Raw genomic sequence first — 18,008 nt, 5'->3', positions numbered from 1 at the left:
CCATCCAGCTTCTGCGTCCACATGCCATGTCCTCAGAGGCAGCCCTGACCCCTGCTGGGAAAGCTCTGTCCTGCTGCAGGGTGGAGCTTTAGCAGGCTGTGGGACACACCAGCTCTGGCTGGAAAACGGTCTGTGGAAAGTTTGCTCTTTTAAGGTGTGAGTGTATGGCTGGGTATAATGGCTGCCACCTCAGCCCTTCCTCAGTGAAGCTTCTTTCCCCAACTTATAGAAGAATCACAGACATCACAAGACTAACACAAAGCCATGAGGTCGTTAATTATTGTACAGGCAGTTAAATGAGTGGTACAGATTCCTGTTGTACATTTGAAGACCTCAACAAGGAATGTTTAAAGTATTAAAAATACAAGATTATGATTGAATTATTAAAAATATTAACCAGATCAAGCCTCTTCAACGTTTCAGACAGCAGTCAAATAGGTAATGCAGCAAGTTTCTTGCTATCAGCAGCACTCTGCTCTGCCTTGAACAGAGGTCACAAAGACACCGATCCCATCAGCTGATTTCCAGCCTTCATCTGCACTAGGGGTGGGAAGCACTTTAATTTTCAAGCATAACTTCCCAGTGCCTGGCAAAAGGGGCCTCCAGCCCAGCTGTCCTCTCTCAAGAAATCATTTCAGCTTCAGCATGCTGAGTTTAGCCTCTAGTCTCAGCCTCTTTTTATCAGTTTCTGTTCCATTTTACAGCCTGTAAGATACCCACTGCCACATCCACATTCACTTCATCTTCAAAAACCAGTAAGACAGCCACCTAGGAAACTCCCAGCCCTCACTTTGAGTGCAGCACAAAAGCACCTACTGCAACTGCTGCACAAGTGGATTGAACAACTGCAATAATCCTGGCACTTTCTGAGCATCAAGGAGAAAAATTCAGGCTTACACAGCTCTGAACACAGAAGTTAAGAGAACGGGTTGTATTTGCAGTCAAGAAGGGGCAACTCTGCATGCAGGACCTTAAGGAGGTGCCTTCTCCAGTACCATCACGAGGGCTGGCCCCTAAGTTTTCATCTCATGGTGCCTGCAGCCTCATCTGCTGAGGGTTGTGCTTCTGTAACACGTGGCACTAAGCGCAGGCTGAAAGCATTTGCCTCCTCAGCAGCACAGCAGACCCCAAGGGGATGTCTTGTCAAATTCCCTTCTACTCAAAGCAGAGATTCCTTCTGAGTACCCCTCTTTCAAGGAAGGGTTCCTTGTTTGTTCAGAATGTAAATAGGACAACGTGCTTGTCACAAAAAATAGAACCAAGGGGAATTCATGTTCAGAAAGATTGCACCTGACATGCCAGAGCTTGATGCTTGAAGGAAGCAGGGTTTTTTCCTGGAAACGTGCAATAATGTGCTATGAGGAAGTACTGGTGCCCTAAAATAAAATCCACACTCTAGGCTCTTGCATCTTTTAACAGTGTAACGATAAAAAGATTTGAGAAGCTTTTAAATGTTGTTTTTCTCATGACTTTTAAATCATTAAGTGGATTATAAACTGATGTACCCTTTTTTCTCCGTAATGCACAGGCTTTCTTCAGCCTAAATGACATCTCTTTCAGAAACCACTCCTCAGATGTGCACCAAAATATCCATTCAACAAAAGATATTTCAAGATATTTCAAACCCCTTTGCTTCCACGATCATCCTCTTTTCCCTCTAACCTCTTTCTGTCATCCCCTGTTACACTCAGCTTGAGCACTATGGCGCAAGGACACAGCCCTCTCATTGCATGGGCTCACTGGCCTGATGAGTGGCATTACACCATTACACACACACACACCACCTCACCCCCACCCCCCCACACACAGCCCCCTCAGGATGGAGGAGAAGGAAAAAAGTCCTATCTCCACCCCAAACACAGTACCCTGAGTTGCTGTTACCAAGGAGTTCTCTCTTACCTGGGGCATTTACCCCGCAAAAGGCACAGAACACTTACCCTTCCTCTGTGGCCTTTTCTGCCTGACTGCTCTTCCAGATGTCTCTTCTTTCTAGAGGTCAGTGGCCTTGGAGTGAAACATCAGTTTCAACTTAAAGAGTGTTACTGGCTTGGACTCCACCATAATCAAAAACAAAGCAGGAAAATTAACCTGTACAAACAAATGCTCTACCAATAACTCAGCAGAGTGCCAGCAGCCTGCACTGGCCGGGGCAGAGAGCAGCATCTGCTCCCCAGCACCTCCTGCCTCGGAGAAACACTCTCAGCGTGATGTTGAACCCTGACATGGCACCTTAGAACACTTCATTCCTTTTACCTTTGCACCATCAGATAAGGAGCAACTTAAGGAGAAAAAGCAGAATGATTGCAGTAAAATATGAGGAGATGTGTGTCCACCTCTACATTTCTATTTAAACTTGGTAAGATGTGGGTTACCTGGTGTTGCAGCCTCACTACACGGAATGTTTTTCTTTTCCCTGTGACAGTTACTACACCAGGTTTGCTCACCTGGTAAAATGAGTATGAATTGATTCCTTTAGGATTTGCATTAATTAACTGGGAAAAGAATGGCTATTCACTTATCATTTTAGTTAGTAGGGTGCTTTTACAGTGAATAACAAAAAGTACTCGAAAAGCCCTTTTTCCGCCTCTGGCTGATTAAAGTCAGCTGCCACATTCAGCACCACAGGTACTGCTCTGCTGCCAGAGGCTGTGGCAGGGCCCTTTTAAAGCCAGCAGCACAGCTCCACAACATCCCAATTGCAGGGACAGCTCCTCATTCACAGGTGCACGGGTATTGTTTGCCAGCGGTCCTCACACTTTTTGTGAAGCCTTTATCAGCAAGAAATAGAAATGCCAGCTCTTCTCACACTATTCAGATCTGGGAGGATGAAATTCCAGCACATAAAGCTGGCCCTGCTTTATTTCTGCCCTGTAATTGGCTCCCTGAGGCAAATACAGAGTCATGGCAGCTACAAAGAAAAAGCAGGGTGTCCAGGTGCAAGGCCCTTCCTCTGCTCACCTCAGAAACTGAGGCTGATAAAGGAGCCAAATTAGGGGGAAAAAAAGCACATTGTTTTGTCCTTAGCTTCCTTTCTCTGCAGATGTTAAAGCTACTTGGAGCTATTTCAGATTTACCATTTTCAAGCGTACAGATTCAATCATCAATGAAGTTCTGCACGACAAAGGGCATTTAACCCCATCTAAACTCTACATTAACTACTTTCATTATGATGCTTCAACATCTTGGACTTCCTACCCATCATAGTTCTACTCCTCTGCCCCTGCCCCTCGCTTCCATTGATTCAGCCACTCTTCTTTGCCATCTTTATTCAGCCTTGAATGTTTCTTGCCTGAGCTGGATTTCCTCCTTTGAACTCATCCTGTTTAAGATCCGTTGTCTCGTTCAGATGACCACGTGGCTGAGAACAGCAGCATGCCTAACTCTTCCTCCCCACAGAGCAGCCCACCTGCTCCTTCCTTGGGGACAGGCAGCTCCTGGGACTGGTCTCCACACGTGAGTGCTGTTGGTCTGACATAGACACATTCACCTTAAAACACACCAACGTGCTACCTGCACGTGCTGTCACACTTCATTCATTGGCAGCATGTGCACACCCACCTTGGCTCCTTCCCCAGCGCTGCTGGCAACACTCACTGCTCTCCTTACAAGAAAGGCATTAGTTTGCATCCTTATGGGGGGATTCTGCCTAGTTTGGGGGAAAAAAATAGGTTGGGCTTAAAATGGTGTCTGTCTGTGGGAGAGGAAAGGGCCTGGCTTCTCTCTGCCTTCTGCTGGGGGTGCCAAACGCTGCTGTGGAGACAGGGGCTCAGGGTAGCTGTGGCGTCTCTGGGTAACAAGTCAGTCTGGAGCCTTGCCTGCCCCTCGAGGCAGAAGTGGAGGCTGTACCTCTGCAGCCAACCTCCCTTTCAGCTGCTCACAGGTATGGTCTCCCCCCATTGGGCAGGTTTCCAGATACTGGGGTTACACTCTGGCCTAGCCCTTCCTCTTCTCCATTCAGCCTTCAAATGAGGTAGTGATGACTGCTCCCTTTCACTTCCTTGGCTACTCTGGTGGTCTTGCTTTTTCAAGCCCAAAATGGCAAAGGCAGCTGAGGTAAAATGCACATAACTGCTGTGGAGCTTTGCTGCTGTACCCCAGGCCTGCCCTTCCCCAGCCCTCACTCCATCTGTAGAACCTCTCAGCGAGGGGTTAAGCTCTCTTGGGTTTACTCGAGACAGGGGCACGGTGAAAGCAGATGCACAACTCCAGACAGCTGCTGTAACTCTGGGTAATTCATGGCCACAAGTTGGAACCAATTATGTGAAAATAAACCCAAACCCGTTTGCCTTTATTGAACTGAAAAAGCCAAGAATGTCTTCTTTGAATCTTCCCAACCCCAAGCTGCTCTGGCATGTACAGTAACAGAGTTTTAAAATCCAGCTTTCACTGAAACAAGTGCCACTTCCTCACAGACCCTCACGTGCTCTGTCAGATGGGCGACCCAAACCCAGTAGCTAGTTCTCCAGCACCAGTAACTCCCGCCAATTCAGTAGTAAGGAGCTTCCCTTCATCAGCACTTGGAGACCCCAACTTCCTCCTTTTCGGGACAAATTATTGGCAGTTTGTGCAAGTACCACAAATAAGGAATCTCCTCATGACTTTTATTTCTCTTTTTGGGATCCAGTTCAACAAGATCAAATTGCAATCCAAGAAATGTTTTCTATTTAAAAAGTATTTGGAGAGTTCTTTCTACTGCAACACTTTCTACTAGTAAAATGTCATTAAATATAGTGATTTTTTAAACAAGATTAATACAAAGCTACTCCTTGAAATAGAAACCATGGGTAGAAGGATCTTACGCTAATAAAATTTGCAGACAGGTACTTAAAACTGTACAGAGCAGAAATCTTGTACTGAAGTAGAACAACTGAAACAATGTGTTTTTGAGGCTCTTGGAACTGCAGCCTAATCTCAAGGAACAGGATAAAACAATAGAAAAATACTCCCAGAAATTGAAGTTGCTTACAGTCCTGTGGTTAAACCAGTGAACTCTAAATTAAAAGCTCTTTAATCAATGACATAAATACCACCCCCATGCTTTGTGTGTGTGAAATGGAGTGGTTTCAACTTGAGTGCCCTTATCCCAATTAGATGAATATTGAAAATGGTATGATTTTTCCTTTCTCTGCCATGTTCTGCCAACTGTGTAATTTTTAGGTGTGGAAGATGCTTTTGAACTGCTTTGGGTGTGCATTTGGTACAGAACACAGTTCCTTGTACAGCATTTTGGTTTGAAGACTAAAGAAAATCACCAGGCACAAATCAGTCGAGGGAAAAAAACAGCAAATCACTTAGAGCTCTTGCTTCAAAAAACTCACAAAATCAGGGGAACGTAGAATATATTTCTCACCTTCCTACCACATTACCTGACCACTTCTAAATAGGGATGAAGGTGGTTAAGAAGAGAGAAACAACTACTTCCTACATTTTTTGAGAACACCAAAGTACGGGGAGAACATTGGCACAGAAACTGTATGATACATGTACATTCACTTGTAAATATTTTAACGTAACTCCAAACATCTTAATGTTGGTAGTTTTACAGAATTCTGTTAGGTATCAGTCCCAAAACATGGTTGCTTGTATAAAAAAGCCCCTCTGTGAAGGTATTTAGTGACATCTGTTTGCCACTGGCCCCTGCTATTTGTCTACAATTTCAGTTCCTTCTCACAACATATTTTGTATCAGAGAGGAAGTGGTGGAAAATCACCTGGCTCGGGAGGTGACCTCTGATTCCAATTTTAGTGAAGATGGCCACTGAAAGAATTAAGCACATTTTACCTGTACTTTTCTGTTTCCTGATTTTCTGTCTTCTGAAGACCCCACAACTACTGATGAACTGCTGGGTGGCAAAGAGAGAACAGAGACGCGAGTCTCTCGGAAATTGCATTTTACATTGGAATCGCCTGCCTCACACCAACTTCCCCTGGGGTTTGGTTACCCAGTGTGCCTGCAATAGGTACATGATTTGCTTACTGCTTGAAGATCTGCAGTATTTAATAAAATTCTGGAAGAGAGTATCACGAGTAAGCATGCTATTTGAGATTAACACAGATAACAGCCATCTTATTTAAGCTTTCCAATTTCAGCCTGTTCAAGCCCAAATACCATTTTCATGACACTATAAGCTTAATGGCAAAATAACATATGGCACAGTAACTTCTCCAGCAAAGATATGTGGACAAGAAAGTATTACAGAGTAAAATATGACCAAGTGGAACGTTTGCCATGGCCCAAGCACAAACCTAGTTTGCCAGGGTCGGTCACAGGAAAACCCGAGTACGTGTCCAGTCCCTACTTTCGAATTTCAAGAGTAGCTGTAGGAGATAGCGTAGGGCATTTCCCACTCTGCGCAGGGGATGGTTTTGCAAGTCATTTCTGTGGCTTAAAAAGCCCAGGCCCTGTAGCTACTTAAAACATCAAGATGCCGGTGTGCTAAGGAGCAAAGTAAGTACAATGCCAAAGAAACGCTGAATTGAGCAATGGAGTTAGCAATGGCGGTTAGCAAAATCTCTTCTTTTGTCTTGGACAAGCAACTCACAGGACTCCTGAAGCGCAGGTCCTACTCGCAGGAGCCGTCCAGATCCTGCCCTGCCGCATCGCTGCCGCCGTCTGACAGCGGCGCGGCGTCCCCGTGCTCTGCGGCCTGCCCCGCACCGCAGCCACCCACGCCCGCGCCCTGGCTGGCACCATCACTGGTGGCACAGCCGGCGGGACACGCTTCTTCTGACGCCCCATCCTGGAGGGTACCTGTGCCATCAGTCTCAGCTGCCTCATCTCCCAAGTCTATGACCTCGTCCAGCTGCTGCTCTGGATCAGGCTTGGTTGCTGTTGGGATTTGTGCTTCCAAGTTTCTTGTGTTCTCTATGACTTCAAATTCCTGCTTCTCCTCTGCCATTTGCTTCTCCCTAGTACTTAGTTTAGCCTTTGCAGAATTCTTCATTTGTTTGCTGTGCATGTTGTCTTTGGAGAACCTCCAGTGAAACTACAAATAAGAGATCCAGATGTTAAAGGCTATTAGAGATGAGACAATCTCACGTGGACATTTACCTTCCTGAGTAGGAATCTTTTTCTTATTCAGTTGTAATTCAAAGACTAGTTTGACCAAAAAGGGCTAAGGTCATAAACAATCGCATGACTAAATCAGGCAGCTTCAGATCACGTGTGTCTGTATTACACAGAGAAAACAGACTGTGGCATGTGGTGCTTCTGCTGTTCTGTGTGCCCAGTGGGTTGCTCCCCACAGGCTCTGTTGCTGTGGAGGCCCCACAGCCCCCTGGCAGCCGACCTGCACGGCATAGAAAGCAAGACCCTGCAAAGCTGCTCAAGTGCAGGTGGAAGAAGCAGCAGAGGAAGCAGCCCTATGGGATTACTCCAATGTTTTTCACCAGGCTGGCGATGACCACCCAACAGTAAAATATCCCGAACCATTTGTGTGGATGTTTTCTGCTGAGAAAGCACAAGGCTGCCTCTTGCAGCACTTGCCACAGGACTGACTCCAGCCACCATTCCAGAAGATCTGTTTTAACTGCCATTACAAACAAACAAGAGGGAAAGTAGCAGTACCTTGAAATACTGACTCAACAGGTGTAACATATATGAAGGCTGACAAATATGCCACTAATACATCTGCTTCATTTGTCAGAAAATAAACAGCCCTTCCCAAGGAAAACCAGACCATGTTCCAAGCCACTGCCGAGCCATCCTACACAAGTCTGCCAAGTACATGTGAATGTGCACAACCATATTGTCAGTGCCTCAGTCCATGCTGGGTGACTCTCAGGGATGGGTCAGGACGCGTTTGGATGGCATAACTAATCTCATCAGGACATTCTGCAAACTCAGCTGTGAACCAAAAGCCAGTTTTTCCCATGCAGCCAAGTCTGTGCCAAAGCTGGTCAAAGGAAGGACTCGTGTTCCTCAGTTTTTCATCTAGTTATTTATTCTTTCATCAAAAGGCCATTCAAAGCATATTCAGTTTATTAGATTACAAAGACGGAGCAATGCTCTTCTGCTAACCTGAACTTCATGTAAAATGAAAAGGAAAAGAAAACCCAACCTGGCTTTCACAAGACTCTTTTTGGTTTCCCTTAAAGGAAGCTATCTTTCACTTAGCTATCGTTACAATTTAGAGAAAGAAGGAAAACAACATCTCCTTTCTAGAGCTCAGCTGTTTAAAATTCAAAGACACCTGAGTATTTTCCTCTTTGATTTGCAGAAGTGCTGGGCTCCCCTTTAACTCAAAGCTCTCTGAAATGCAATAAAGATCAAACTGTAGGAGACTCTGTGTATGTGCAGATGTTTGTGTACTTAGGTATTTATACTGTACTTCACAAAAATGCATTCAGCCAGTTTCTGCTGAAACGAGCATCACTTTCACTGACTGAATATTGTGCTAATAAGAGGACTTCTGCCTACTGAAGAGAAAAATAAGTTGTGCTGCTCCTTGCACGCTTCTTCTGTTCCTCTGACTAAACTGAATAGCAGTTGGTCGGTGTGCATAGAGAGGATGGATCACTTTCCAACCCTGCAATGTCCTCTATCAGCCTATTTCCCCCTCCATGGGGTTATCTGTAAACATTTTCAGACATGCTGCATCACAGATTAAAAAACCCCTGAGAGCCTGTAACACTGTATGTGCAGAATATTCAGCAACTTCATCAAATGCCAGGTTTGGCATCTTTGATGTGACTCACAACAACTACTTACAGACGTTGAACCGGTCTTACATTTCTTTATATAACTATGATCGTTCTTCTTTGACTTCTGGTATGAAAAAGTGCTGTAGTGATTTCTGCCCTCAAATATGTCTGTATATTTAATACTGCCAAGGAGTAAATCCTTTGTTTTATCAACCAGACATTGTTAAATAAGTTTTTATATCTCTGAATTAAAAATTTAAACAAAGGTTTGAGTCAACTGGATGGTATGCAGTTGTTATAATATAAAAAGCCAGTATCATACTGCTGTCTATTTGAAGACAGTCACTTACAGGTTCCCACCCCTGTCATTAAAGCCACACACAGGGGTAGGAAAAGCATGACCAAAGACATGCACTCCATCCCTTGTCCCAAAATCCCTTCAATCACCTGAAAACAAAGAGAAAAGCCAAGCAAGCAGAGCTCCAGTGTCACTAATGAGAGAAGGCAAATCCTCACTCACAGTCATGCTCCCAGCGGTTCTCTCCCCACTTCAATCAGTTCAAACACTCCCCTGGTCCCCACTGTATCTGAAAGACAACTTTCACAGAACAAGGCTCCAAAACACTGAGGCCTTTATAGATGAAAGCTATCTCTAATTATCTGAAGTGTTGGGTAAAGTGCAATGCTTGTACTGCTCAGCTTTGCTTTGTGTTCCGGTCTCCTGCTCTAGCTCAGCTTCTGCAGGGCCTGAGCCCACCGCTGAGGTGCACACGGGTGCCCAGCACTGCCCCAAGTGCACATGGACAGAACAACAACGAGGCTGTGTTAATTAGCAGCCTCTTCATCATGTTCCCGTACCTCATCTGGCTGTTCTATTCCCTCTGCATACCACAAGAGCAAGACAAATCCCAGCACTACTGGAAGGTCGGCACTTTCCCCCTTTCCCTCTCAGCTGTAGAGCATGACAGGTTTGGGTAGCTATACATTTAAAAATGGAAACAGGAATACATGTGTATCCACATATGTCCATCACGAGCTGTCAGCTATGTTCTCGGGTCACTTAGCTGGATTCGGAGGCTTTTTTGGGTTAAATTCTAGCAGAATTCATTAACGTTCACACAACAGATAGAAACACCAGCCAAGAGCAGGCCTGCGCTGTGCTAGGCTCTATTGAAACATGTAGCTTTCAAGAAAGAGCAATTTAAACAGAAAAAGATAGGCAATGGATGAGAGGATATAGTATTGGTTCTGTTAGTTCCACTTAGCAGGCAGTGAACATGCAGAGAGACTTTAGGTCACATATGGAGGCTTATGGTCCAGCTGTAAAGAGAAATTCTCTATCTGCTGCCGTGAGTTCAACAAAGAATGGGACAGAAGAGCTTTCGCATCATTTCAGCATTTTTTGTTTCTCATTTGAACAGTTCAATTCCTTGTATCTTGCCACTGTAGCACAGAAACAATGAATACACCATTTTTACTTCTATGGGAAATCAACTCCATTATTAAAATACCTACAACAAAAACCAAAGAAACCAGGAACTCAAAGGTTATTTACCTTAGATTCTTTCTTCTTTGCTTTCTGGGGCAAAGAAGGTCTCTGAAGAAATACAATTTGCTTTGTAGATAAATTCCCCTCCCTGAAAAGAAACAAATGCACACTCCTGAGAATGAATTAAATCCACATCCAGCATCACTCAAAGTGAAAACCCGTCTCAGTCATGTATTTATGCAGGTCAAAGAACAACAACATGAAGAATGATCTAAACATTGCCTGTCCCCAGTGCCTCTGAGCAGGCTGGTGTTCTGGGGTGAGGAAAAGAGCTTGATAGAGCCTGCCAGCCTCTGACACACTTTTGCTGAATGTTTCAGCATCAGTGTGTAAACACAGAATAAATTGTTTGTAATAAAAAGCAGGAAACCCAAGCATGCTGGTGCCTGAGTGCAGCAGCGTCTCAGCAGCGTGGGAGCACTGTCTCCCTGCTGGGGGCCCTGCAGGGCTGCTGGGCGGCCAGTGGCGCAGCCACACGTCACCCATGGGTACAGCCATGAGAAGGTCAGTGCCCTTCTGTGCTGCCAACCTCACGCCTCCTACTAGAGCTATAAGTGGGATACAGAAAGACAGAAGCAAAAGAAAGCCATATATACCTTTAAAAGACAGGGTTTACAAGTCATAATTGTGATTTTCTAGTCATTCCTGTTTTTAAACACACACAAAAACACTTAAATACCATTTTTCCCCCAGCACAGATGGCCTTTACTTTTCAGGTTTTTATGTGTAGGAGTAGTCTTCTTCTAGATCTCATAAAGAACTGAGTGTATTTTTACTCACTTTAAGATAAAAACTCACGACTGATTATACTGGTGTATATATATAAATATATTCCTGACCAGTGAAAACTCAGAAAGCATCATCTTCGTGATTAACAAGTGGGATGATAATTTCTCACCACAGTTATGAAGAGTATTTTTAAATTGCTTGCATTTATATTTAAAAACTCTGAATTTTAATATCAAAGTAGACTGCAGATATATGTGAACAAGAGTAATGATACCCTGATCTCACATGGCACTGCTCAGCTGGACTGTGTATACCAGTAGCATTAAACAAGCAGTGGGTAAGAATAAAATGACTTTTCTTCATTTGGTGTGAGATGCTGCCTATCTGTTCTCACAGGTTTTGTCTGTGCTCTAAGAGAAGCCACTGGGAGATCCAGAGCAGGAGTTTTACAGTAAGGAGTTTACAGAGAGGCAGAGATAATGCCCAGAAAACTCTTGTCGAAACCATGCTGCCACCTTGCAGCGTTGTGCCCGCAAGCCACATGCTTCCTGCCCCATGCAGCTTCTGCTGGTCAGCAAACCCAGAGAAGAGCTGCAGGAGGGGCCAGGAAACCCACGGCAGCTGCACTGGGGGTGCTTGCACGGCAACTGCCCTGGCACAAAGGCAGTGTCCCCTCCCTCCCTACCTGTTTGTCTTCACAATGGGCGTGGGGAGGACGCAGGTCACCTGCCAGCCATACACGGCAAGGGAATTCAGCAGCGGGACGTAATCTGTCTGCACTTCGACTCCCTGGGAGAGAACAAGCAACAGTTGGCATCACCACTTGCAGTGCGACATTCGGTTTCACACACACACAGACACGCACAAAAACTCAAGCCAAAATACATATGTGCGTTTTCTGGGTTTCTGTAACTGCAGTGGGTCATTTGTCATTCAACCAGGCAGGAAGGGAAATGCTGAAAGCATGAGACACAGGATGGATTGCCCCTACATCACAGGCTGCTACATGAGTTCGTTTAAAATGGTAAACATCTCTGATCTTGTTTTTACGCTGCCTGAGTCATCCATCTAGCTTTGGATGATTCCGGATCTGAACAGGACAAATTCATTATATTGTATTAATTACCTCTTCCCAAGCAAAAAGATATTCAAGTAGTTAAAAAATGGCAAGTTAGCTTTGCCTGGATTCCACACTTGTCTGGGCTAGAGTGAATCCACAACATTTGTACTGAAATCAGCTGAGGTCACTCTGCCATCATGGATCAAGAGCAAAACAGCCAACAACAACAAAATGCAAGTACAGATCACTTGCATTTATCACACCAAAGACAGGTCACTTCCTTGTTACTTTGAATCAGGAGGTCTGTGGGTGAGCCCAAAAGCAGTTCCTGTCAGTGCAGAAGCCCAGCTCCAGCTACCCACACACCCGGCAGAGCCGCGCTCGTTCTCCTTCTAGTCCATGGCAGACCCTGTAACTCACACAGAAGGAACCACTGGTGGTTTCAACAAATGTTGCTCCAGTGAGGTGTCTAATTGCCAAGACTTCCAGTAATTTAAGAAATAGATGCTAGAGCAGATTTACTAGTTATTAATTTTAACTAACAAAAATCAGACAAACAGTAACTACGAGTCTGTGCAAATGTGACTACATTCCATTGGAATAACAATTACATTTCCCCAAAAGCTCAGGCACTTACACTGGTGCCATGTGCACGCAAGGACTTTTAACTGCCAATTCTCAGCACAATAGTTTTGCAGCTTCAAAAAAATCCATTTATTCTGCAGTAATAAAATAGTCATTTGATCAGAACTAATCCAAATCCTCCTGTAGTTATTTCAAGGTATTTTTGCGAATTCCAGTCTCAGCTCTTCCTTTCTTCTAAGGAATGTAATTTAGGTCACTTGATATCTTCATAACGGAATGACTGCCTGACTGTACCTATTAAAAACCTGATCATGACTACAAATGCAAAAGGCTGAAGAAGCTGTATCACTCCTGCTTAAAAAGGAGAATGTTTAAAAGAATCTGCTTCAGAAAGTGCATGCAAAAGGATGCTCTACTAATATTACTTCTGATTCCATACAGAGGCTTCAGGGACTCACAGAGATACTGCTACTTTACAGTATCACCATGTACAGACCAGAATTGCTTACTCCAGGAGAGGAAAGAGACGCTCTACAATAGAGGAGCAATACCATGTGGCCTTTCACTCATGTCCTCTGAAATGATCAGGTCTTATCCTACAGCTGTAATGGTGGCAGATTCTGCCTCCTCAGACACCCATTTCCCTCCATAAGATGGATATTTCTGCCCTCCTTCCAGTTTTTAAAATAGTGTACAAGGGTAAAACAAAGATTATGACATATCTAGAATGCATTTAAGAGCTAACATCTCAAGAAAACAAATCATCAAGATTTATGAGGCTGCTCAACACCACCTTCTGAAAATAAAGCCAAGAACATGCAACATGAGCATTAAGGTCAGAGCATTCACCACCGCAAGCCCATCGTGAGGTGCCTGGAAGAACACATGAAAGGATCTGACTGAAACACTTCATCAAACAGCATTCGCGTAAAGGAAAAACCAAATGAAGCTCCCTCATTTAGAGGCTGGAAGATTAGCAGGTCAGGAAAGACTGGCACGGCAGACCTTGTTTGTGCCTCAAGCAACATCTTAAGTTGCAAAGAGGATTTCTGTTTTGAATTCATTGCCTAAGGTTGGTGATTAGCAAGAAGAACCTTCTCCCTTCATCAGGATGTGCAACAAACATCAAGTATCAGGGGGAGATTACAGCAATGAGGAAAGACATCAATACCACACAGAGCTCATGTAGCTGCTGCAGAAGCCAAATTGTTTGAGGGACACGCCGTGACTCCTGCCAGAGTCCACTGTCCCTGCAGGCTCTGCGTGGCGAGACAAGATTGGCTTTGGACCTGTCTGACTCGTCAGTATTAAGCATCGTCTGCAGCAGATGATGTGTTTCACAACCCCCAGCGTGCAGAAAGGAAAAGAGCAGGTAAGCACAGTCAGAAGTCTAAAGTTATCAGAAAATACGATTAAAGTCCATCGGGCCAAAAGGAAAGATTTTTTTTTTTTTTAAACCTGGACATGTAAAAAACTCAGCTGACAGGGCGCTGCACAGTGCTGCAAAAAGATGCCCGTTACGGTCGTCCTGCCCCGGAGCCCGGCGCGGCACGGCGCGGCACGGCGAGGAGCGGGCAGGGAGCGCTGGCGGCACGCTGGGAGGCGGCACGCGCCGCCCCGCCACCGGCCGCGGCACAAGGTGCCAGACGAGAGGGGGGAGCCGCGCTCTGCGGCGCACAGCTGTAAGGCTCAGGGGCTTCAGCCCCCTCCCTTGCACATACAGATTCCTTCACGGCTCCAAGAAATGACTTCTCCCTCCCCCTCCTGAATCATCGGCTGTAATCCTATCCCGCCACTGGAATCCGTGTGCCAGCAGGAGTCACGGTTGCGGGGACCTTTAATTGGTGTCATATTAAATGCTTTGCAAAGCAAAAATGCTTCCAAACAAACAATACGCTGGGGGACGGCCGCGGAGGAAAGAAGTCATCTGATATTCGTCATCTCGTACTCATTTTATATCGAACACAATTAAAATTATTCTATCCCGTATTATTTGAGGCAACAGAAATAACATTTCAGACATCCAGTTCCAGAAGATGGAATTGCAGCGCTCCTTCTAGATAGCAAATATTGGATTTGAACGGCAGCAGAAGTAGAAAGGATGTGCCAGAGCTTTACTGAAAAAGAAATGTTCAAATAATGTGTCTCAAACTGGGAGACATTTCCTTCAGTGAAAGGGTGGAAAATTTTAATTAACTTGCTTCCCGCTCTCCTGTGATCTCTGATCACACCTTGAGTGTCAAAAAGCCAGAGCATATTCAGCTAGGATTTTCCCTTGACTTGCATCACATGAAAAGAATTCAATTTTATTTATACTTGTAATGTTTGTTTTCAGCATTTTCTTCTTCCACAGTTGCTTCTGCTCTCATTAGGAAAAAAAATGATTAAAAAATGATAACGATAATATCTAGGGCAAGCCACATAAACAACTGCATTAACAATTTTTCTTTTCTTTTTTTCCCCCCTACTGTGGCAATTTTAACCACAGCAAGATAATAAACAAGACAACTACTAAGCCCTTGTGAGACACAAGTTCTTCAGAAATCATTCTTTCTTGTGCCAAGTGAACGTGATTTAGTTACAAGGCAGCCGTGGATTGCCACTAGCTAATACCTTTTTCCATCATGGATTAAAGAGTGGAAGATTGAAGATCCCATTCAATAAATCTTAATAAAACCTTTATCGGCAAATCCTAACAGACTGCACACTGAGATCTACAGACAGATGGCCAAGAGGATGGGAAGTAAAAAACATGATCGCTTTGCAATTGTCACCTACTGGCTGTTAGTGAAAAGGGGCAGTGGGTTCAAAGCCATTGCTTGCCAAAAACAGAGGGAACAGTCCACGCGGGCAGCATGTGCCCCTCAGCCAGGGCAGGCTACCGGCCCCACCGCTGCCAGAGCCTTCTCCTGGGGCACCCAAGGAGGAAGAGGGAGCAGCAGGGCTTGCATTGTAGTGGCAAAGGAGGGAAGTAAAATGAGGTGAATCAAATACATGGGCCGTGTGAGAATGACTCAGGAAAAGCCTGCTGGAAATGTTTTATGTTTGCAGCAATTCAGCTGACAAGAAGACTAAAGCCAAGCTGTAAATTTGTGAATTATTTGCCTTTTTGCCTTTGCAGATTTCTTCCAAAAGGTAATTTCTGCTAACAATATCACATTATCGATCTGATAAAAACATTTATTGGAAGCAAAAGAGAAGTTTTGCAGTGTTTCAGCAATAAAAGTTGGGCTATGCTTCTCTAGTATTGAGCTGCTCCTAAATTTCCATGTGTCATACACCAGAGCACCTCGCAAGCAGCCGCTTGCTACACATCCACTTGCTCTGTAGCAGAGGGCTATGCGATGGCTCCCGCACCCTTTGAAACCACCAGTGGCTTTTGGCAGCAGAGGGGTCACTGCCCAACACAGACAAGTTGACAAATTTGGACTTAGTGGAAAGTTCATAGGGGAAAAAAAAAAAAGGACATCAATAAATCCACAGACAGGCTTTCTGCTCATATGTAGTTTAGTGTTATTTATGATTACTTAATATATGTGAATTAATGCACTATAAAATGTTTTGAGAACATAGTAAGGCTGTAACAGCGGACAGGGCAGCATTCTGGTTTCTGTGATTCAGATGTATCTAGTCACAATTTCAGTACACAGAGGCTGCTGAGTAGCACTCACATCTGTCTCCACGTCTAAACAAAAAAAAACCAACCAAAACCCCCTCCTGTGACCACAAAGCCACTTCTCTCAGTGATGTCTGCAGGTGCAAATCCTATCTTCTAACCTATGTATAAAGTAACAAAAACATTTGAGTGCTCTGACATTATCTGCATCCGTAACAACAAAGCACATTTGCACAGCAGCACAATTTTGCATTTACGGAAGCACAGGACAGGTAACAGAAGCTCCACGAGGTGAACAAGTGGACAGGGAGAGTTCTCTGCAAAGGAAGCACGAAGCATCCTGCAGAATGTATTAAACCTACCACTGCACAGGCAGTGAACACATGACAGGATGCCACCACACAACTGGCCGAAGGAAATAAATGGGAATCCATCAGTACCTCTTCTTAAATAAATCTCTCATTTTTGGTTTCACAAGTCCTGCAACATATATGCTTCTGTACCTTAGGATGAGTGCTGATTTTACTGCTTTGGGGGAAAAAAAAACCCCAACACAGAACACCACCACCTGAGACCTTACATACTCCAGGGTGCCTTACCGCACACAGCTTGAATATCTGCATGCAGCTTCCCCAGCGTAATTTCCTTTGGTCACAACTTAAACAACATTTGCTGTTTGCAGAGAGGCCCTGTGCAGCGCTCCTGTGTTACAGAACCAACACCTCATCTCCACGCAAGAAACGCAGCTGAGCGCACACTCTCTGCTGTCCCCTGGCAGGCAGCAGGAGAGCCAGCATCAGCACTGCCCTGCACTTACAGAGGGGTTGTGTACGTGCAGGGTTCCTGCACCTGCTTCTCCTGCCCCTCAAAATGCTGAGGGCCCTTCGAAACCTGCCTGGCAGCAGCACAGGGTCAGAAATGCATTAGTCAGGGCACCACTACCTGGCTAAGGGTGATCTGCTGGGGCAAAGAAACGTGACTTGTGCCCTGAGAGGGTTTTTAGAAAGCACAAAAAAGCGCTGAAATATTTTTTGCTCAGCATGTTCTTAAGGGGAAACGTCAGATCTGGTATGCTCACTTTTTCTTGAAAGACTTCACAGGTGAGCAGACCACCAATTCTTATCTCTGGCCCTGTCACAAACGCAGGCAAAGCATGACAGGTAGGAAGTGATTCTTTTTATTCACGTAATTTTAAATCTTGTGCTTCTCTGCCTTTTAGTTCACGTGCCGTTTACCACATGGAAGAGATGTTTGCCTTGTTGGGTGTTTAACACTGCCAGCGCCACGAGAACATAGCAGGGAACTTTCAAGTTGCTGGATTTTAATACTAAATTTGTCAACAAAACCAATGAAAGATTAGCCTGTGGATTTTAATCCTCTAAGTCTACCGAGTTAGGGAGACAAATGTATATGTGTATGTGCTGTTTTCATATCTTACATGAAAGAATGAAACAAGACCTATAAAACCCTTTTGAAGATAACAGGCTCCCGAAGGCTTTTGTTCAGCTTTTCTTAAAAAGCAACAAGGGACAAAATACTCAAATATTATGCCCAGACAACATGTCTGTCCTTTGGGTGGAAAAGAGGGTCATGCACACAACTGCTCCTCATGCCCATCACCACCAGCTCCTTTGCTGACCCGGTCATGTCTTTCTCCCATGGCCAGAGACAGCAGAACACAGCTTAACTGACATATGACCTAAATAGACTTACAGACAAATCAAATTCTCATTTCCAGAGAATTTGTTTCAAGGCTTACACTAAGGCAACTGCAAGCTAGAGATCAGCAGAGCTCATTTGTAAAATCTTGTGATTTGTCGCCCTTTA

General features: G+C 44.6%; 1 protein-coding gene across 1 annotated transcript in view; it reads right to left on the bottom strand.

The window, feature by feature from the left end:
- Positions 1–4,586: 4,586 nt before the first annotated feature.
- Positions 4,587–18,008, bottom strand: part of RFTN1 (raftlin, lipid raft linker 1) — a 100,005-nt gene continuing 86,583 nt past the window's right edge. The window contains exons 8-10 of the mRNA XM_061997180.1: positions 11,606–11,709; positions 10,198–10,279; positions 4,587–6,985 (exon numbers count right to left, since the gene is read on the bottom strand). Of these exons, the coding sequence (XP_061853164.1) occupies positions 6,563–6,985; positions 10,198–10,279; positions 11,606–11,709 (609 nt within the window). The 3' untranslated portion in view covers positions 4,587–6,562. The remainder of the gene's footprint in view (positions 6,986–10,197; positions 10,280–11,605; positions 11,710–18,008) is intronic.

This window comes from Colius striatus, chromosome 5 (assembly GCF_028858725.1).
Source record: "Colius striatus isolate bColStr4 chromosome 5, bColStr4.1.hap1, whole genome shotgun sequence".
NCBI lineage: Eukaryota > Metazoa > Chordata > Aves > Coliiformes > Coliidae > Colius > Colius striatus.
This window is presented reverse-complemented; position numbering and strand designations above follow the sequence as displayed.